The following is a 22,056-nucleotide window of genomic DNA, read 5'->3' on the forward strand; positions in this document are numbered from 1 at the left end:
CCTTAAGTGTTTTCCTTACATCATACTTGATTGTTTAGAGCTCCCTTTCATGTTTGTGAACGAAGGCACACTGGAGAGATAGCTAGCCTTCTTAGCTCCACATTTAGAGTGGGAGATTATACTAGCAAAACTAATAAAAAAGAAGTGCCAGAGGTATCCTTTCAAATGGCACCCTATTCCCTTTATAGTATTCTTATTTTAAACATGGCCTATAGGGAACAGGGAGCCATTTGGAAAGGAACCTAAGTGTGACAATAGTTGCTCATCTAGACATTCCTTGGCCCTCTGCCACTAAGCAGAATAATAGGGAGAGAAGTTGTTTAATTGTACTGATTGGATGACCCCTGGACCAGAGAGGAGGGGCACACAAAAGGAGAGTGTCTCCGTGGCCCCTCACGTGTGACCCCAAGGCTGTGGGATGCTGACAGTTGACTATAATAGCAATGGACAGGAATAATGTCAAATACATACAGGTTCCTCATCCGCAGCCCTCAGATGAGTTAACTGATCTCAACCCATGTTCCAATCTATTGGGGTTGTAGATGCATCAGTCAATTCTCTCAAATACACAGAACACTAATTGAAACCCAACATGCAACATTCCATTTCAGTTAGAGTTTATATGGTAACCAATCATTAGGAGTAATTTCATTTGGCCTTCATCTATGGATTTAATGTGAGAAGTTTGTTTTATGTGGTCACGGAAATGTTCTGTGACCTTTATTTTAGCTTGAGAACCGTGGGATCATGTGTTTAAAACTATATCATGTTAATCAGCTCCATAAGTTTTTTTAAATCTTTTTTTCCCCAGGTAATGCAACTAAGAAAACTGAGTCATCCATGTTTTTTTATCCGTGTTTTTCCGGGACTTTGCAAAATAAAATGTAGGCTTAGTATACATTATTAATATACATTGTCAATGCAATGTTTAATATGCAGTATATTGCGCAATCAACATACACTCTATGAGATTTCAGATAGCAACATGGAAATTCCGGTTTACTGTAGTAGCCTACCAGTGGGAAAAAAGTTATTCAAAAACCTGATGGTGAGGAACAAATTGACCAAACTTATTAATACATTTCTAAGAGAAATAACTTTGAACATTAAAGAGTATCAAACTATATTGGATACCTTTGTAAAGTGAGGTTACTGTCTGTTTAATGGTTGTGGTTTAACATGAATTAAGGGTACTGGAGAATGGCATGCTTAAGTTGCAATTAGACATGATCAATATGCATTATACCTTGGTAGTAATAACATGATTACAATACTGTTACAGTAACAGTTTAGAGACATTCTAAGGTAATTTTTCCAAAATATAGCTGGTCTGGTGTTTAATTATCTCAAGCACTGACCCAAATTTCCAGCTGAAGACAACCTCTGCAGCAGTCTCCCATCACACTTTCCCATAGGACAATAATTAAAGATGGAGATTTGACACATAGGAAAAAACAGCTACCGTTCCTGGCATTTACTGGAAAATAATGGTTAACTGCTGATGATGGTCAGTGAGAGGAATGTCATGATAGATTATAAGAACCACAAATGCGCAGGACAAACCTGACGACAACCCTAGTCTGATAAAACAAAAAAGACATGTCCACTGTACACATTAGAAAAATAACAACGCCTACTAGTTCCTGAGCTCAAAAGTGACACTGAAAACATTATATTAAAGGCTTTCATCTCTCCCTCTTGGAGGCAGTGTTTTATGTAACCATATAATAAGTCACTTTATCAAACAATAATATTGCTGATGTCAGTAAGACCTACATTCCCTATAATTGTCTGTAAACAGTGGGTAGGCTGAGGAAATCCAGTCCTCATGGCTTTGCTTCCATTGCAAGCACATTTTCCCTGGTAGGCCATTAGACGTCCCTAATTACAAACAGAAAGTAATCTATTAAACCCACAGTTGGCCATGAAGAGAGAAGTATGTCAAATAAAGACACAGCAACATTGATAAGTGCCCCCTTTTTATATTTCCTCTCATCACGTTTTTTATTTTCTCCTTTCTTGTTATCGCTCATTTGTAAATACAGTATGTTCCCCATTTCTTCTGGGTTGGGGGTGAGAGTTGGAGCATGTGTGTGCGTAATACAGCTGGCAGATTAGTGTGTGTCAAGTTAAACAGAGTTAGAAACAGGATAATGTGTGGTGGATGGATCGGATCCCCCAGGCAGGTAACTACAGCCCATCTAGACCCCTTGCAGCAGGGAGCAACAAACAATCCCATCTGGACTGCAGAAGACCAGTCATGTGATGCCAGGTGCCATGCTGTTGTTTCCCTTCCCTTTTCTCTTAAGAATTTCAAATCAAACATTATTTCCCACCATCTCTAATGTTGTTTAAAGCTAGAAAAGCTAGAAAAGAACAACAGAGCATAACTGCTTTTAATGAATACACAACAAAACAGCTTCCATAATAAATTGGATTAATCCTAGATCTCGAAGTATGGTGGATTTAGGATGAGCACAGCTAGATATTTCAGATGTGACTTCACATTAGGTTACTCCTCATCCAGAACAGTAGAGAAACAAAACTTAAGGCCTACAGCAATGTTAAGTTAACTTTTCCATTTGTGTCACTGTAGCTAACATGAAGCTCGTCGTTAGGGTTGTCTTCACATCAAACAATTCAACATTGTAAGTTCAAGTGTTGATATCTGCCTTGCCTGTACTGAAGGCTTCCTGTAGTGGTTCACTAACGCCCTCTACTGGTAACATGTGGTAAATTAATAGCACACACAAAGCAAATTCCACATCTGCTAAAGGGACGCTTTGAGCACTGTCACTATTCAGTACAATTTATGGCGTGCGATTACTCTGAAAACTGGGGCTTAATACATATTAAGTTTCAACTGTAGCCAAGGTTGCTGTGGCTATTAGATCATAATGCAATAGGCCTATCAGAGTAGCCTACCATCCTAACACGTTCACATGGAAATACAATCATATTGTAGCAACCAATGGATGGTGTTGAGTGTGGACATACATTCAATTAGACTTTGTAAAAACATGTCACTCAAACACATTACTGTCATCATTTTAACACCAGTCCTTCAAACAAGTAGGTGACTAAAATTGCTGTTTTGTACGACACAAGAAGGCACACAGAAAAAAATTCCATGTAATTCTCACACCATTATAGACGATCTGCCAAAAATGGATGGTACCCTTTCCCTATTGGCTGTTTGTTAAAAAAATACAACCCTGCTCCTTTAAGCTATAGATATAAAAAAAACAAGTGCTATGTGACAGTCCTGGGAGTTCTGAGGCTGTGCACGGCAAGCACGCAGCTTAGGGAACATTTGCTTCCTTTAATCTTTACCCAGTGTTGTGAAATCCTGGGAATTTTCCAAAAGGAAAATTCCATTGGCCTCTTAGTGGGGATTTTTGCACTGACTAACATTTTAACTCTCCTTGTGTTGAAATAAGAATCTTCCATACAAATAATGACAGGCTTCATTTAGGTTTTGAACTTCAGCGAAGTAACCCAAAAGTGTACTTGCAGCCTTGTTTGTAGCCTTGCCAAAACTCTCCATCCAATTCTCCATCCTTTATTTTAACAAAATTATACATTATTTTCACGAGTAACCGAACCAATCCTATAAAAGATGTAAGTCTAAAATACTGTGTAAGTGTATGAGTTCAAACTTAAAATGAGTTTAGACTTGTTAAATTATATAGCTCACAGTCCTTCAGCGTACCCCAAACCAACACCTATACCCCACGCACTTACTCAGTGTGCCCTCTATGCTTGGAGGGTGACTTCGGCACAGTGGCTAGGGGTTAAATAAAGAAATCAACTCCCTCACACCCACTGGAAGGGGCCAGTGTACCCTACACCCTTGATAATGTTCCCTTCCTCTGCAATTGGGACACCTGGGCAAATAGGCTGAAGTGGAGGAAGGAGTGGGTCATTTGGAATTTAGCACTTATTATTGTCTGTTTTCTATCCTAAGTTGCTTACTCAGACTGTAATACCATGTCCATGATTCTCTCCTTTGTGTCACTGTGAAGCTGTGTCGTTGACCCTCCTGTACCTGGCTCAAAAAGGTTCAGGTTAACCCTGATAGCCACCAATTTCTCCAGTCTGTTGTTTGACAAAATGTTGCCCACATTTCTTTTGGTTTTCCCAAAGAGCGCCCTGTGGCGGTTAGAAGCTGATACTGTTGGTGGGATTTGAAGGACAACAGAGGCGATTGGTGACAGGGCCTCAGATGCACAGAGCCCCTTCCACCAGGTGAATGGAGATATGTGCTGACATGACTGCCATATCCCATCCCCATTCCACAGGCCTTGCTTGGTAGAGAATTTAGCCAGACTTGCGAGAACTTTCCCCTCTTCAAGATTGAGATGGTGTGAGAGAGTAGAAATCACATAGTATGCGCTGTTGATCTGTTCTCCAGAAAGTATTTGTTTCCCATTATGCTTTGGATCCAACATGTATGCTGCTGCATGAATTGGCTTGACACAAAACTCTTCACACACCTCCACAAATCGAATAACTGCCGTCTTCTCTGTGTTGAGCAACAAGACTGAGGGTAGGGCCATGCTGATTTTATCTTTTAAATCAGTATAAAGTCTGAGAACATCCGACAAGACAGCATCGACTCCTTCAATCTGATCAATTGCAGATGCAATCGGTGAGAGTAGTGACAGACTGCGAACGACTCTCTCCCAAAACACATCATCAAGCAGTGTTTTCTTGATGGAGATTTCAATGTCAGCAGACTGTGATTTTGCCATTTCTTGCAGAGACTCCTTATCCTTCAGAAGGCTGCTGTACATTGTGACAACCCTAGCCCATCCTGTGTCACAGGGTAGGTTTTGTGTTGAGTTCTTTATCTTTGAATTTTCTTTGCTGTAGGGTACCACCACATCGTCTTTTCTCCTGACAACCTGTACAACTTGCCTTGCTGTCTTGTGCAGCGTTTCCATGGTTTGCAAACTCATTATGTCCTTGAGGAGCAGGTTAAGCCCGTGAGCTGCACAGCCAATGGGTGTAATGTGAGGGTAAGCCTCCTCCAATAGTGCCCAGGCAGCCTTCATGTTTGCGGCACTGTCAGTAACAATAGCAAACACCTTATTTGGTCCAATGTCATCGATAACAGCTTTAATCTCATCAGCAATGTAATTACTTGTGTGAGTGTTGTCCCTTGTGTCTGTTGTCTTGAAAACCAGTGGTAACGGAGTGGAAACAATATAGTTTATGATACCATCCCCTCGTACATTTGACCACCCCTCTGAGATAACAGCAACCCCGTCTGCCTTCTCTATTAATTCCTTTACCTTTCCTTGCACTCTGTTGAATTCAGACTCCAGCAAATGATTAGACAGAGCATCTTTGTTGGGAAGAGAGTATCCAGGGCAAACAACGTTGAAAAAACTCTTCCAGTACACATTCTCTGTGAGCATGAGGGGTGAGCCTGTGGCGTACACAGCACGAGCCAGGCTCTCATCGGCATTCTTGTGGCTATGGTCCTCAATTGTATGGCAGAACAATGGTTCTTGTGAACTTTGATATAGTGTTGCATTTTTGCATTTGGTTAAATGCACTTGCAACTTTGTGGCATTCTTTACATACTGCTTTGTACAGTAGTTGCACATGTACACAGTCTTCCCATCATCATTGATGGCTGGGGTGAAATGCTTCCACACATCTGATACGAGACGGGGCATTTTTTCACCTTAAAATAATGGAGAAAATAATGATTAATGTTTATATTACACTTTTAACAGATTGAACCATTACATTTTATAAACAGCCTAGTAACATAATCAGTATTAACATGAAAAAATAATTAAGTTGGAGGTATGAATAATTTATAAGGCCAGTAAATATATACATATATATATATGTTCACCTTATGCTGAAATTACAGACAGTATTAAATCTAAAATATCTAAGTGTGTAACAGAATCAATCAATACGATCAACTTATAGTCACAGGCCTAGCTTACCTTACTCAGTAAAGATCTTCAAAACAATAGTTTCCTGTCGTAATGTACCAAATATTACATATACTGCAAAATAAAACAATAAAAAAAATCGATAATGCAAAAAGAGTCAAATGTTCTTCAAATTAAAAATACACAAGGGCTTTTAAAATTCCCATTTTTTTTACAAACAGTCCGTCGAAATGTTCCATGGACATTTTACCGGAAATGTCAGTTTTTGTCACCATCTGATGCAGCTACCAGCTCTGGAAAAGGTAAACATTAATGTTCGTTAGTCAACTCTATCCATGATGACATAATACTAACATGTGCCAAAAAATATCCTTTGGCTACTGACCTATTTGTATTTATCCACAAAGCATTGATGACAAAGATGGTGGATAATCTAAGGAGATATTCGTCTCAGGTCCTTTATTATTTCAGCTCAAACCAAAAATGTAGCTGGGTCTGGTCTGCTTCGTTTATCAACGACGAAGTAGCTGTACTTCTCGGCATCTTCTGTCTCTGGTGAAAGGAATGTGAAACGCGGAAGTTTCAGATTTTGTTGCAGCAACCTGGAAGTGCTTTGTTACCCACATGCGTTTCCAGCAAAAAGCATGCCTATGAGCTAAGAATAAGTCCTGCACTGAGATTTTTCGAGCTAAAAACTGGTAGGCTTGACCAAAAAAAAAACTTTTGCTTCAAAGAAATGCTGATATCAGCTTGATATTGCCAAATGTTTTGACATTAGCTTGAGCTAGCTTAGTAGCTAGCCAGTTAGCCATACTGTATATAGCAGACATTGGGAATGTGGTTACGCTACAGTCAATAAATTGTGGGAAAAGTATTAGTGTGTTTTATAGTGATTTCTGCTACAGTAACATCATGGGTAATCGCTTTATTTATGCACAGTTGTTTTTAACTACCTTCCCCAGGTCAATGTCCATTTGTAGTCACTGGGCATTATTATCTCGTGACAGAAAGCCTACTCATGTCCTCACAAGACAGTAGTGACGGGCAGCAATGCCCCCTGGTGGTGGTTGGGGAAACAGGCTTCCAGGTCTCTGATGAGGTCTACACAGTCACTATTGGAGCAACAGTGCCTACAGGGTTTGAAAACACTGCTGCAGAGGAAGTCCAGGAGAAGATTGGGGCTAATGCAAAGATTAGCAAGGACCGTGGTCGAATTTACTTCCAAATAACCACTGATAAGCTCTCTCAGGTAAGATGCAAACATTCCATTGTTTCTGCAATGTTCCAAATATATCAACAGCTACTTACAAGAGCAAGTAGGGTTAACTGCCTTGCTCAAAGACACATCTGCAGATTTTGCATCATGTATTTGTCTGGGATTCCAACCTGCAATCCTTTGGTTATTGGCCCTACACTTTACTTACTTACTTGACTCTTTAAGTTTGGTCCAAAAGAACCAACACATTGGACACATTTTGTCCCAGGTCATATGGTGTCCTAGGTCTAAATCAGTCCCTGATAGAACGAAAGTGGGGTAAATGTTTACATGTAATTTATCCAGTATCCAGAGTTATTTGTAGTGAGTGCCTACATTTGTTTTCATTTGAGAATCTTTTTTTTCTAGGATCAAAAGACAGTCCTGGCTCACCACACACGTTTTTTCATATGGCCTTTTTGCACAACATTTTCAAGGGTACCAATCATATTGAAGGTGACTGTTTATTAGAGATCCAACAAGACAATGTGAAAAAAGTAGGATTCCACATTTCTGTTTTGAAAACTGGGGGAATTAAACCCATCTAGTGTAATTTCAGATAATTCTAAGGTAGGGGCCGGTGTTGTTGCTGTAACAGTAACATTATGCAATGCAATTCTTTCTGGTCTTTGGCATACACTGATGAGCCAGAACATTATAACCATCTGCCTAATATGCTATTGGTCCTCCCTGTACCGCCAAAACAGCACCAACCCGCAGAGGCATGGACTCTATAAGTGTACACTCATCAGTGTACATTACACATCAAAGTTAGCCATTAAAAAAGTGAGTTTGGTAACATTATGCAGGCAGTTCGGATGACATCATAAACCTGCAGTGGATTCATTTTACCTGGGTGGGTCAGATAAAATAATCCAAATACACAAATCCTCACGTGTGATTAATCCAACATGACATTTAACTACAATGGTTGGTTTGTGCATTTTCACACCTGGTTCGCCTGAACAAGTGAGGTTACGTTGACCCCCATCCTTGTATGTCTGCTCCTCTAAGGAAGCAAATGGGCTTATTGGTTTGAAATTAGGATGTCCTACTGTGTTGAGGTGCCAGACAACATTGCACCTTCACGGACTTCCCATTACACATCTTTTATTACACTACAGTGTAACTGGTGACGGCAGAAGCAGGATGAATTACAAAGTGTCCAGAAACATCTTGTCTGCTCAGATATAACAAAGTGCCTTCAAATACATTGGACAGCATAATGCAGGACGATGATCTCAAACACACTGCCATGGCTAGGTATGTTTATGCAATCATTGAATGCAACAGATATTACAAGTATTACTCAACATGACATTTATACATCATTTCAATCTGTCCAAAAAATCTTCGCACCCTAACGTGGGTGGGCTTACAAATGCTTACAAAACGTTTTGTACATTTCTAGATTGTTCATCCAACATGGAGGAAAATACAAATACAAGAATAATTATAAAATGTTTCACTGTCCAAATACTTTTGAAATTATATATATATAATTTACTAACATGATGCATTAAATGATGCATTAAAGTCACTCGGAATAAGAGAAAAGCAATATTTTTTGACTGAATTTGGTGGAATTCTCTGCTCTGTCTGGCCCAGGCTACATTCTCATGCTTTCTGTATATAAAATGTAACAGGCTTTAGCAAACAGAAATAGGATAAATATCGCGAATGTAACTTGTGTGCTGCCCTGTTGTACGCTTCAAGACTCTATTTACAGCATGGCGCACGCCAAGGTCACACAGTATAAACCATCGTCTGTTTGTTCTCTGTCATTATTATTGAAACATGTTTATTTTAAGGCTGTTGGCAAATGTCATGTTTTGAAATGTCCATACAGAATTATTCAGTATAGTAACCACGGAATCTTCATCCTTTTGCTTATGTATATTCATTTTGATCTTCAACAGTGTTGTTTGTTCAGAGTTGTTTTGAAGTAGATTAAAGTTTTGTTTAGAATGCCTAACTTAAACTAACTTCAATGTCAATGTTGTTAACAAAATGTAGCGTCGTCTGGTTTTGTATTTAGCTGTGGTGAGCACTGCTTAACATTTGCAGGAGCTTCAAGGATTAAAGATCCCAAAAATGTTAGACAATCACAATAATAACAATATAATAATAAATTAAAAAAATACATGAATGTTCCAAAATAAGTTGCAACTGTAGCCTAGACAAATGCTTCCTTGTGTTCAGCATAAGGAGCACGCAGGCAGTGTTCAAAGATTGAGAGAATTGTGCTGAGGTCTGAAATCTGGTGGTATGAAAAAGGTGTTATGATTGTATCTGGGGGACTTGCAGTTTCATTTGCTTTATCATTTTTGTTGTTGGACAAAAGCTGGCAATAACTGGCGAGTGGTTATGATATATAATAGATAGGCCCCCTCCAATATTTTCATATTATCTTTAAACACACCCAGTGCTACAAGCTCCTGCATTTTTAGTTCAGATTGAAGACCATCCCATGCAGTTGCTGCAGCAACCCTACAAGCGTTTCTCCACATCTCTGTGCAGAGCGTGGGAAATGACTGTAAATGGAGATCCTGTAATCGTATGCAGTTTTTAGCTTTCAGAAAATGTTTCATATATGAATAGACCCGCGCACGCACACACACTACCGTTCATAAGTTAGAGGTCACTAAGAATTGTCCTTGTTTTCCAAAGAAAAGCAAAAATAAAATCCATTATAATAACATTAAATTAGTCCGAATTACTTCATTTAATAGTACCCACAAAACACCAGTCTCAACGGCAACAGTGAAGAGGCGACTCTGGGATGCTGACCTTGGCAGAGTTGAAAAGAAAAAGCCATATCTCAGACTGGACAATAAAATGGAAAGATTAAGATGGGCACAAGAACACAGACACTGGACAGGGGAAATTGGAGTGTTCTAAAATATGGGAACCCCTTAATACAATGGCTCATATAGCTACTAATAAGTCTGATATATTTTTTGAGGTGTCTTTTGCCCACTCCTCCTTACAGAACTCAGCTAATTTAATGTTTTTTGAGGTGTCTTTTGCCCACTCCTCCTTACAGAACTCAGCTAATTTAATGTTTTTTGAGGTGTCTTTTGCCCACTCCTCCTTACAGAACTCAGCTAATTTAATGTTTTTTGAGGTGTCTTTTGCCCACTCCTCCTTACAGAACTCAGCTAATTTAATGTTTTTTGAGGTGTCTTTTGCCCACTCCTCCTTACTGAACTCAGCTAATTTAATGTTTTTTGAGGTGTCTTTTGCCCACTCCTCCTTACAGAACTCAGCTAATTTAATGTTTTTTGAGGTGTCTTTTGCCCACTCCTCCTTACAGAACTCAGCTATTTTAATGTTTCTTGAGATGTCTTTTGCCCACTCCTCCTTACAGAACTCAGCTAATTGAATGTTTTTGAGGTGTCTTTTGCCCACTCCTCCTTACAGAACTCAGCTAATTGAATGTTTTTAGGGGTGTCTGGCATGTACTGCCCGCTTCAGGTCCTGCTACTGCATATGGATTGGATTAAGGTCTAGAAAAAAAAACAATGACCATATATAACACAGATCTTTCTCCTGAGCCTTTGGTAGATTTGCGTGAATGCTTTGGGTCGTTGTCTTGTTGGAAGACCCCCTTTTGGACTGTTGATTGATGTTCTCTTCAAGAATTTCCTGATAAGCCTCAGAATTCATGGCTCCCTTGATAGTGTGCAGTCGAAATGCTTCACTGTTAGGATAAGGTTCTTGTGGTGATAGGCAGTGTTGGGTTTTGAATGTGACCAAATAGGTCAGTTTTGGAACCTGTTCAGTTCTTAATGTTGAAGCATGCATAGTAACTTGAGATGCAGCAAGAGCAAATCTCCAGAAGTTATATTTTTGGGGTGTAATTTACTCAATTTATAATTTTTCTTGTGGTATTTAACAGAGAGAGTTGTTGTCCTGTTAAATACTCTCCATTTGTGAATGATTTGCCTGGCTTGATTTGAACTGTTGGAGTTCCAGACTTTCTGAGATGGCTGTTTAGCCTTCCCCAGACTGTTGTGCTCACTGTCCTCTTCTGTGTGTTCTCTGAGTTGTCCTTTCCTCTTGGCATGGTGTGTTTTGCATTCACCTGTATGAGTAACACCAAACTGACCAGGTTCTTTGTCTCTATTCATCAGAGTCCTGTCCAAACTCTTTCCTAAAGATCCCTACTTTGATAAGTACCCAATGATTTACCCGCCTGATTCTATTTACCTACTCAATGTTTCCAATGCAACTTTCACTTATATTTGCCATTTAGCAACTACGAAATGGCAGAAGGATTTTGCTTACCCATCTGCTATTGCTCCTTCTAGGATAGGTTAACGCATGTCTTAGTGATGCTGATGGAAGTCAGTGGTCAATGTGCCACCTGTTGGACAATAGAAATATAGTACTTCTGCATTTTACAATGCACTTTTTTATGCATCAAATAATCTGGAGAGCATTTGTTTTTAACATTCTTACCTGGTAAAATTCATTATACAACCCTGTTGTGACATTGTGTAAAATGCTAATAAAATCAAAATGCAATGATGTGCAAATCATTTATACTTATATTTTTATTGAAAATAGTACAAAGACAACAAATGTTGAAACTGAGAAATGTTATTGTTTTTGGAAAAATATATGCCCATTTTGAATTTCAGACCAGTTGGGAGAGGGGTAGGATTACCATTGTGTTGCATCACCTCTTCTTTTAACAATGTTTTCCCATTCTTTTTTGATTTAGGATTTCAGCTGCTCAAAAGTTTGTGGTCTCCTTTGTCATATATATTTTTGGTTCGTAATGCCCCAAGTGTTTTCAGTGGGTGACCGCTCTTTCCACTATATTATGTACCATGGATTACTCTTTGCAATTTTACGTTGAATAATAATAATGCATTATATTTATATAGTGCTTTTCAAGGAAGCAAAGGCGCTTTTCAAAATGAACATGGAACAGAAACAAACAAAAAAAGGCCATGAGAAAACAAAGAAAATTGAGAGAATGGAGTTTAGCATGGCTAGGGATAGGCGATTTTGAACTGATGAGTCTTGAAACGTTGCTGGAAAATGGGGATAGTCTCCGAGTCATGGATGGTTTTGGGAGAGTTCTAGAGCCTATGAGCAACCCTTGAGGGGATTGATGAGCAACCATTGAGAATGCCCTGTCACCAAAGCCATTGAGCTTGGACTTGGTAATTATGAGGTGGCCTTCATAATTACTGGAATTACTGGAACGGAGTGAGTGTGTTGATATGGAAGAAGAAGGTCGGAGAGGTGGGCAGGGTCAGTATTGTTTAGGGCTTTATATGTCAGTAGGAGGATCTTGTAGTCAATGCGTTAGGAAGCCAGTGTAACTCACAGGGGATAGGGGTGATCTACTTCTGGGACCTTGTGTGAGTGAGCTGTTTGGCCGCAGAGTTTGGAGCTTATAGAGGGATATAGATTTGATGCGGGAGAGTAGGGAGTTGCAGTAGTCAAAACGGGAGGTTATGAACGCATGTTTTAGGGTTTCAGCAGCAGGACGGGAGAGGGAAGGTCTGAGTTTGGCGATGTTGCGGAGATGGAAGAATTAAGATTTGTCTGTCTGTTTAACATGCTGATCATAGGTGACTGTAGAGTCCAGAATGAAGCCAAGGTTACATGCGTGGGGGGATGGAGAAACAACGGTGCCATCGATGCTGAGAGTGAAAGTGCCAGTTTTGTTGAGGGTGGATTTGGTTCCAATGAATATGAGTTCTGTTTTGTCGCTGCTTAGTTTGAGGAAGTTGTCCTTCATCCATGCTTTTATTGCAGTCAGGTAGGATTCAAAATGGGTCAGAGGTGGGTTGGTGAGGGACTTGGTGACTAGATATATTTGTGTATCAGCGTAGTAGTGGAAATGAATGTTGAAGTGACGGAGGATTTGACCAAGGGGAAGGATGTGGATGATGAAGAGTAGGAGACCAAGTACTGAACCCTGGGGGACACCTTGAGTGACTGGGGCCAAGTTGGAGTTTAGGCCTTTGGGTGGAAGCTGGTTGGCTTGTCCTTCAGGTGATTTGAGGGAGGAATCAATCGGGGGTGCAGAGCAGATGATGTCTGATAGTTGGATAGGGTCAACAGCTTTGATGTTCTGGAAGGAGATTATTGTCAGTGTTGTTGGTACGTTGGATGAAAATGAGAAATTAATTATCGTGGTCAGACAGTGGAAACAAAGAGGGATTCATTTGGGTAATGGTAAGGCCGACGGAGGAGACGAGATCAAGTAGGTGACCTTTGATGTGGGTGGTAAAAATGACATGTTGGATAGAATTAAAACAGTCCAGGACAGAGATGAAATCAGAGGAGCGTTTGGAGCTAGGTGAGTCAAAGTAAATATTCATGTTGCCAAGCAGGAGAAAGTCGAGGGGATAGTGATACACATCAATGGTGAGTAGTTGAGAAATGTTATTCTTAAATTGTTGCACTATTTGTCCGTGCAGTCTTTCACAGAGTGGTGAATCCCTCCCCATCTTTAGTTCTGAAAGATTCATAATTTCTGGGATACTCTTTTTATACCCACTCATGTTACTGGCTTGTTGCCAATTATCCTATTTGTGACATAATTCCATCAGGTTCTTTTTTTGTATTACACAACTTTTCCAGTCTTTTGGTACATCTGTCCCAGCCTTTTGTTGCTGGCATCCAATTCAAAGTGGGCATATATATTTCAAGGAACAATTCAATTCTCCAGTTTCAACATTTGATGTTGTCTTTGTACTATTTTCTATTGAATATAGGGTTTAAATGATTACCGTAGCACATCTTTACATTGTTTTATTTCCATTTTACACAGCATCCCAACTTTTTGGGAAACAGGGTTATTTTATTATATTATTTATCTAAATAATGCCCATTTAACAGTGCATGATTTTGGCAAACAATACCATTGTCTCTTCATGCAGTTTGCAGGAATTTGCAGACTAGCTTTAACTGTTGTGGGAAAAGTTTGTAGAGGATGCACTGCATTTCATTGTCAAATGCGTCATGTCCTGATAGATTAACAGATAATGGGGGTGTGAGGGCATTTCTAGTAAGTCTGTTTATCAGATTTCATTCGAATACCACTGCTTGTGGTAAATAAAATTCATATTGCTTTTAAATGGTGCCAAACTGTTCTGGTGTACTGTAGGAACAACTACTTCCTACTAGCATTTATAAGAAAGTTATTTTGCCACATAAACTGCAGGGTGAGGAAATCTATTTGTGATGGAATGGAAGGTAATCTGGGCAGAAATAGTGCCTTTTGAGGGCCACTGTTTTAGAAATTTTAAAGGAAGTACCCATATATAGACAAACTAAATTACTAATATATTGAAACCTTTACACATGGATAGGGCTGATAAGAATGTTAAGATGTAAACTTTTTTATGGTAAGAATTTGACTTCTACAATTGAAAAGTGGTATTGATTTCAGACTGAACTGCGAACTTCAAAGACTATTTTGAGAAAAGCAAGAATTCTGTTGTTTGGAAAACAGTCCTGTCACACAATTACTGTTATTTTCTATGCAATAATGAAGGTAGTCTTAATAGTTAGTACCAAAAAAGGAAGGTATGGGCCATATTTTAAGAAATAAAATATTTTAGAAGACATTTTCCCTATTTGACAATGTTTGTGGACACTACCATGTGTATCTTCCAAAACACATTTTGGTTTGGTTGTTGAATCAATTCCTTTGTTGTCTACCTGTTTGAGCAACAATATCTTTGGTTTACTATTATTTAGCAAGATGTTGTGACAAAATGTAGCAAAATACTACAGTTACTTGCTGTAACATTAGCTTTTTTCTGTGCCTCTGTCTAGGTCCATCATCTAAGGTCTGTGGATAACCTGTTTGTTGTGGTTGAAGAGTATGACAACTATCAGTTTAAGGACTCCAAGGTATGGCTCTTGTTTAAATTTCTTGTTTTATTTTTTATTACTGCACAGCTTATAAAAATAATTGGATTCATACAGCTGCTACTCTTTAATTTCAACTTTGTAATGAGACTATTCCATTAGTGTGAGTGATTAGGGAATTGTATTTGGCCCTATTCTTTATTTTATGCTTTCATGCTCTAAATTTGAATAAGAACACTACTCTTTATGTCCAACAGGAGGAGACATTGGAGGATTTGCAGAAGCTGGCTTCCAAGCTGCCATGGAGCGACGCATTAAAGGTCTGGAATATGAATACCACTCTGAAGAAGAAGAGGGGACCCCATAGACAACCCCAGGGTCCCAGAGGTAGAGGGCGAGGTAAAGCCAACAAAGTTACCCTAGAGACGGACACCATGCAAACTGAGACCATAGAGGCGGATATCGTTGAAACTGACACCGTGGAGACGGACACCGTGGTGACGGACACCGTGGTGACGGACACCGTGGAGACGGATGCCATTGACACCGTGGAGACTCTCACCACGCAGGAAGAGGAGCTAGAGCTTGAGGCACCTACTGCAGACCAGGGTGAGGGGGCTGGGGGTGTCAGGACACCTGCCCTGGAAATCCTGGGTGAACAGCAGGAGGTGCCGGGGCAAGAGCTTGGAGCAAAAGTGCTAAAGTTCCGTGTGACGTGCAACAGAGCAGGAGACAAACACAGCTTCTCCTCCAATGAGGCTGCAAGGGACTTTGGTGGGGCAGTGCAAGAACTCTTCCAGTGGAAGGCAGATATGACCAAGTTTGACATTGAGGTAAACATCATATTGCGGCCGGTTGCAACTGGAATGGCAACCAATGAATTCCTTTGCCCTGGCCAAACTTCTTGTAAAGATAATCCTGTATGACATAACTGAATTGATCAGGTTACAAGAAAAACAGGGAAAGAATAACTGTTCTGAGTACAAATATTTTCTATCAAAATTCCCAAATGCGATTCGACTTGAGCTTATTCTGTCAGATAACCTTATTGCCAAAATATTTTCCTTGTGTTGCCAGGTTCTGCTAAACATCCACAACGTTGAGATGGTGATTGGCATTGCCCTGACAGAGGAGAGTCTCCACAGGAGAAACATCACCCACTTTGGACCCACTACACTCCGATCCACTCTGTGCTACGGCATGCTCAGGTCTCCTGCACACGCCCCTCCATTCACACTCACAACCGTTAAGCTTTAACACTTAGCTACCTCAGGCTCACAATCATCTCCTTCTTGGATTTCTTTCATTTTACTATACCCAAAATAGACATAGTAGTATTAATAGTAGTGCTTTATATAAAGTATGTTGCTGCTAATTCTTATTTGTGTAAATCCCTATTTGGGCTGACAACTAATATTTTTCCATTGCATAGACTCTGTAAGCCTCAGGCGTCTGATGTTATACTTGATCCCATGTGTGGAACGGGGGCTATACCTTTAGAGGTAAGGATAGTGACATGATACTGTATTTTCTGGTATTATCTATGGTAACTGACTTTGCATTCCTTCAAGAGGTTGTAGTATTAGTAGCAGTAGAGGTGGAAGTAGTATCCTACTGCATAATTGATTGTCTCTGTCAGGGAGCCATTGAATGGCAGCAAGCGTTTTACCTGGCTGGAGACAACAATGACATGGCAGTTAGTCGCACAGTCAACAACATCTGTCACATCCAGAAGAAGAGGCGAGACAAGGGCAGGTGAGAAGAAACTAATCAAAGCTTGTGTCAACACGTTTGCCTTTGAAAAATGAGAAACATGAACAATGGTTGTAATTTTGGATTAGACTAGAGAGTGATGAGACCCCCTTGGTGGTGAGTTGTGTTTACTTGTTGTGCTCCCTCATACCTGCAGTATATCTGGGCTGCCTATAGACACGGTGCAGTGGGACCTGTGTCATTTACCCATGAGGACCAGTTCAGTGGACATTATCATCACTGACATGCCCTTTGGAAAGAGGTAGGTTCCACAACACTTTCAGAAAGTATAGTTCCACAATACTTTACAGATACTGTAGTATTAAGTAACACTTAATACTGACCACATGTCACATTATTCCTTATGATAGCCTATACCCCTGGTAATCTACAAACAATACCTTGTATACCGTATTCTGTTGTCAAATGGATAAGTCACCTCTCCTCAAACAAGTAATTGCAGACAGGAATCCCTCTGTCAGGTGAGAAAACTGTTGTGGAGTGATGGTCAGCTCCGCCTCTTTTGTGCTATTTCTCAACCCTGGCGCAGATATCCTCCTCGTAGATTGGTTCATTGCGGGAAAATACACATTACCCAATGTTTTCCTTCATGAGAGTTTCAAGTGCAGACACACTGTGGCCACCAATCCCCCTGCATGTGTTCACTCCTTACAATTCAACAATTGGCATTCTTGATATCAAGAAATCCCATTCGGGATATCAAAATGGAATTCTTGATACAGAAATATTTGCAGAATTACTATTGTTCCAAGCCAACAACTGGATGTGGTGACTTCTGCCTGCCATGTCGAAATTGACAGAGCCACGCTGTGTCTGCGGACCTTGGTGGTTTGGTTTTTTACAGTCGTGACGGTAGCGTTGGCCGACGTTGAGACCTGGGTCCACCGCTTGGCATCTGGCCCTAATCCTGGATGCATTCTTTGAGGCTTTGGCCACAGGAATCTGTGATCTTAAGACCCTGTTCTATAAACCTGCATTGCTCTTGGCCCTGGTAGTTTATCCCTCCTGCACCTCATTTGCGGCAGCCTGTTCCAGTGTGACAGAGCCTTTCCCCTCACATCCAGGTCCTGTAGGTCCCTAGGCCAATGCTGGCTGCATGCCCTGTCTGTAAGCGACAAGAGCTTCCTGCTGTGGTGTCTGCCCACTCCACCAGGGGAGTAGTGGTGCCTTAAGCTCTTTTTAAAGAGTTGTCAGTGGCTTGCTTTCAGTTCAAATGTACATTCTCTGAGGAGATTTATTCTTCAGCCAACTACTACAGTTGAGCTTGCAAACACCTGATGTACCATAACAAGTTGCTAGAGCGCAAGTGGACAAGACAGCCCTGTCCATCATCCTACCAATACAGCTCAGGTATGTCAAGACCAGGATTTGAGGCAGTGACTAACACCACTGCTCCACTGGGGAGCCACGTAGTCTTCTTAATGAAGTGATTTGACAGTCCGTTAAAAATCAACACCTGTGATACTACTTCATATGAAACTGCAAGAAGTAGTAACAGGATAAAATGCTTACACGTCATTATGATTTTCTCAGAAAAAGGATAAAAGCTTTTTCAGTTTGTTGTACACCGTTAAACGTGTTTATATGCGTCTACTCAAAACCGGAATACGTGACTATCCTGAATAAAGTCTGGGTATTGGTGTAACCTTGGATGAAATGGTTTATTTACAATGCGTTGCACAATTATTAGGCAAGTGAGTATTCTGATTGTATTATTATTTCTATGCACATTTTCCAACTCCAAACCATATAACCTTCAATGCTCATTGGATTGAATCATTTTCAGGTGATGGTATATGTGTAATGAGGGAGGGTGTGGCAACAGTGAATAACACCTAATATCAAGGTGTGCATAATTATTAGGCAGCTTCATGACCTCAGTTAAATGGGTCAAAAAGGAGATTCAACTGACACTGAAAAGTCATAAATTGTAAAATGCCTTTCAGACAGATGTAACACTTGAAATAGCTAAACTATTGATGCGTGACCACCAGACACTTTTTGTTGCGAATAGTCAACTTGGGTGCAGTAAATGCATGGAAAAGAAAAGATGCAAATTAACAGCAAAAGACTTGAAAATAATTAACATGAAGCTACAAGGAACCCATTATCCTCCAATGCCAATATATTCCAGAACTGCAACCTACCTGGAGTGTCCAGATTTACAAGGTGTCAAGTGCTCAGAGACATGGCAACTGGTCAATAAGGGTGAAAGAAGACCACCACTGAATAAGATTCACATGTTGAAGTGTATGCATTGGGCAAAGAAATACCTGAAGACAGATATTTCAAAGGTTTTATGGACAGATGAAATGAGAGTGACTCTTGATGGACCAGATGGATGGGCCTGTGGCCGTCACTAATGGACACAGGCCACCACTTCGAATCAGGCGCCAGCAAGGTGGAGGAGGGGTACTGGTATGGGCTGCTATCATTAAGGATGAGGTAGTTGGAACTTTTCTGGTTGAAGATGGACTGAAACTCAACTCCCATACCTACTGCCAGTTTCTGGAAGTCCTCAGTCCTCAGCATTCAAGAAGGCCATGTTCTTTATGCAGGACAATGCTCCTTCACATGCATCCAAGTACTCCATTGCTTGGCTAGCAAGCATGGGCCTCAAAGATGCCCAAATAATGACCTGGCCCCCTTCCTTACCTGACTTAAATCCTATTGAGAACTTGTGGATGTGAGATTTACAGTCCGTGAAGACAATACACCTCTTTGAACAGCATTTGGGAGGCTGTGTTTGCTATTTCAGTGAAAGTTGATTGTGAACAGATCAAGAAAATGACAGACTGCATGGATGGAAAAGAAGGGTGGCTATATCGGTCACTGAATATTTTTGAGAAATTATTTTTGTAATTTAGTTGCCTAATAATTGTGCCAACTAATTGTTGCCTAATAATTGTGCACACTTATTTATTCCCCTAAAGATCAAAACTCAATTTTCCTTTGTTAAACATTCAGGTTTGAGGTTCAGTTATATTTTGGATTGACTGAGAGCATTGTGTTTGTTCAACAATAAATAAATAAATCTTGAGGAATACGATTGGCCAAATAATTGTGCACACAGTGTATATTATGGAATGTATTCACATTGTGGATTTGACTTCTGTGTATTTTGTGGTTTTACAGAATGGGTTCCAGGAAGAACAATTGGGACCTGTACCCGTCCTGTCTGAAAGAAATGGCTCGTGTGACCAGACCAGGCTCTGGAAAGGCTGTTATCCTAACCCAGGATAAGAAATGCTTTCAAAAGGTAACATATACATTTTACTGTAAGAACTTTATAATATGCCTCGGGATGGAAATGCCTGTCCTAACCTGTCAGTACTTGAAGACACCAAGGAAATTCCCGGCTATCCAAACAGTGAGTATGGGTGGGTGCTTTCTCATTAATCATTTGTGCCGTGAGGGTTGTGACAGGGTGTTTTTGTCCCCCTCAGGCCATATCAAGGATGGGTGGACTCTGGCGGAAACACCACACTGTCTGGGTCAATGTAGGGGGTCTGCACGCTGGGGTGTTCCTCCTCAAACGCACCCTGGGGATCTTTGGCCAAATCGCTGAAGATTCACGAGAAGGAAAAGAATCAAAACCACATGAGGAAAAACCAGGAGAGGAAAGGAAGAAAGAATAAGTGACAAAATTGTCTGGTCTACTGAAATAAATCTCAGAAGGTTAAGATTTAGCTCTGATGCCATTATTTATTTTCTTGTCCTATTTTATATATTTTTTTGTTAACAGTTAAAAGTGAGTTTCTCGTTGGATAACTTTTCCTAAGGTGTACTGTATTGTTATTTGGTTGTATTAAGTGAAAACCATTTTGGCAGCCTACATATTAAATCCTGTTCCCATTTAAAGTTAAAAAAGCCTTATAAAATGCTTTGTAAATAGCTGTATATCTACGCCTGAGTGGGAAAGCAAGACTATTGATGTAAAGTCCATTGTGCTGTCAAGGAAATACGTTAAGTTAATGTACTGTGATGAAATGCCCATAGAAGCATAATAGAAGTGGCAGTAAAAAATTTGGGACATTCCAAAATTGGGGAATATTGTCAGCATTTCCTGTTTGTCACACATTCAGCAATATAAGGATTAGACACTTCTAAAAACTTTAATGAGAAAGTCTTAGATTTTTTTATTCAGCTCATGATAAATGGGGGCAAAAACAAAAGTGTTGCCTTTATAATTTTGTTCGGTGTATGAAGGAAGTGTCAAGGAAATCAAGGAAATATGGCGCCTGCCTGCTGACATGTTTACATGAAAACAGTCACGTATATTAGAGGTCATGATCAGTGATTTAACTCACAAACTGAGAATGAGGCAGACTGAATCCTGTTTTGCAACAGCTGCAGACAAATTAGTAGAGGGGTAAGACACTTGTCATTGTTTATACAGCTGGTTGAAGCATGAGTATGCGTAAGCCCATCTGTAAGTACTAACAAAACATTACATCATCTAGGCATGTTTGGTAACAACACGTTTCATTACCATGGCAGTTTATCTCAGTGTGGTTATATTAATGTAGTAGTTACTAATGTTAGCAATGTTAGGCCTACATGTGTCATGAAAACAAGATTTTCTCAACGCAGTCTAGAACAAGCAAATTCGAGTGAACGTAGGTAGGGGAGACCGAAGATAGTTGTAACATTTTGTCTGGATCTTGAAGCTCTTTTAAGCCTGTGCATTCAAAATTGCATATAAACAAGTTACATGTGCCTGCTATTAGATGGTGTAGCTGTTATGTCTGTTACACACACACAAAAATGCATGGTTTAGTCACCCATGGTCTGGGTTAGTTGTAACATAACCTGGGTTCAAATGTAATATTATAAAATAAGGTTTATGACAAATTTGTTATTGAAAGCTTTTTATTCAAAACTTAAATTACTTTAAAAAAATATATATTGTATGTGCGTGTGTGTGTTACTGTCAGTCATAGTAGTGAGACATTTGAACATAATACATTTTAACATAATGAGCAATAGTGAATATTAGTTAGTCTTTCTGCTTTTTTGTCACTGTCAGTCTAGGCATACTAAAATTCAAAGAAAACATATATAGGCCTAAATCAAAATGTTTTGCATGAGGTAGTTTGTAACTTTTTCATTGTTGTTACAACTAACCCAGACTTCTAAAGTCATGAACTAGCTTACCTTACAACTAACAGTTAAAACATTATCACTAACAACTTTCATGAAGGATATAAGTTTAACTACATGGCTGGCAATACTATCACAAAACTAAAGTAAAAAAAATATATA

At 39.8% G+C, this 22,056-nt stretch overlaps 2 protein-coding genes across 4 annotated transcripts; one reads left to right on the forward strand and one right to left on the reverse strand.

The window, feature by feature from the left end:
• Positions 1-3,546: 3,546 nt before the first annotated feature.
• On the reverse strand, positions 3,547-6,432 carry LOC105017023. Of its 2 annotated transcripts, XM_010881310.4 has the most exons (4): positions 6,304-6,432; positions 6,169-6,211; positions 5,970-6,032; positions 3,547-5,695 (listed from the first exon to the last, which is right to left on the reverse strand). In XM_010881310.4, exon 4 carries the CDS (start codon positions 5,685-5,687, stop codon positions 3,972-3,974), a length of 1,716 nt encoding a protein of 571 aa, XP_010879612.2. In that variant the 5' UTR covers positions 5,688-5,695; positions 5,970-6,032; positions 6,169-6,211; positions 6,304-6,432; the 3' UTR covers positions 3,547-3,971. The 2 variants fall into 2 exon arrangements, with proteins under 2 accessions (XP_010879612.2, XP_034143211.1); XM_034287320.1 differs by having other exon boundaries at positions 5,970-6,211.
• thumpd3 (THUMP domain containing 3) lies at positions 6,149-21,517 on the forward strand. 2 transcript variants are annotated; one of them, XM_010881314.3, is made up of 10 exons: positions 6,149-6,220; positions 6,881-7,167; positions 14,983-15,060; positions 15,276-15,851; positions 16,096-16,226; positions 16,451-16,520; positions 16,658-16,773; positions 16,928-17,032; positions 19,927-20,050; positions 20,238-21,517. In XM_010881314.3, the coding sequence occupies exons 2-10, from the start codon at positions 6,937-6,939 to the stop codon at positions 20,427-20,429; spliced, it is 1,623 nt and encodes a 540-aa protein (XP_010879616.2). In that variant the 5' UTR covers positions 6,149-6,220; positions 6,881-6,936; the 3' UTR covers positions 20,430-21,517. The 2 variants fall into 2 exon arrangements, with proteins under 2 accessions (XP_010879616.2, XP_010879615.2); XM_010881313.4 differs by lacking the exon at positions 6,149-6,220 and adding an exon at positions 6,450-6,616.
• Positions 21,518-22,056: the final 539 nt, after the last annotated feature.

This window comes from Esox lucius, chromosome 17 (assembly GCF_011004845.1).
Source record: "Esox lucius isolate fEsoLuc1 chromosome 17, fEsoLuc1.pri, whole genome shotgun sequence".
NCBI lineage: Eukaryota > Metazoa > Chordata > Actinopteri > Esociformes > Esocidae > Esox > Esox lucius.

Coding starts and splice junctions, on each gene's coding strand:
- LOC105017023 (XM_010881310.4), bottom strand. CDS start 5,687: ATGCCCCGTCTCGTATCAGATGTGTGGAAGCATTTCACCCCAGCCATC.
- thumpd3 (XM_010881314.3), top strand. CDS start 6,937: ATGTCCTCACAAGACAGTAGTGACGGGCAGCAATGCCCCCTGGTGGTG. Junction 15,061..15,275: donor ATCAGTTTAAGGACTCCAAG/GTATGGCTCTTG, acceptor TATGTCCAACAG/GAGGAGACATTGGAGGATTT. Junction 16,521..16,657: donor CGGGGGCTATACCTTTAGAG/GTAAGGATAGTG, acceptor TGTCTCTGTCAG/GGAGCCATTGAATGGCAGCA.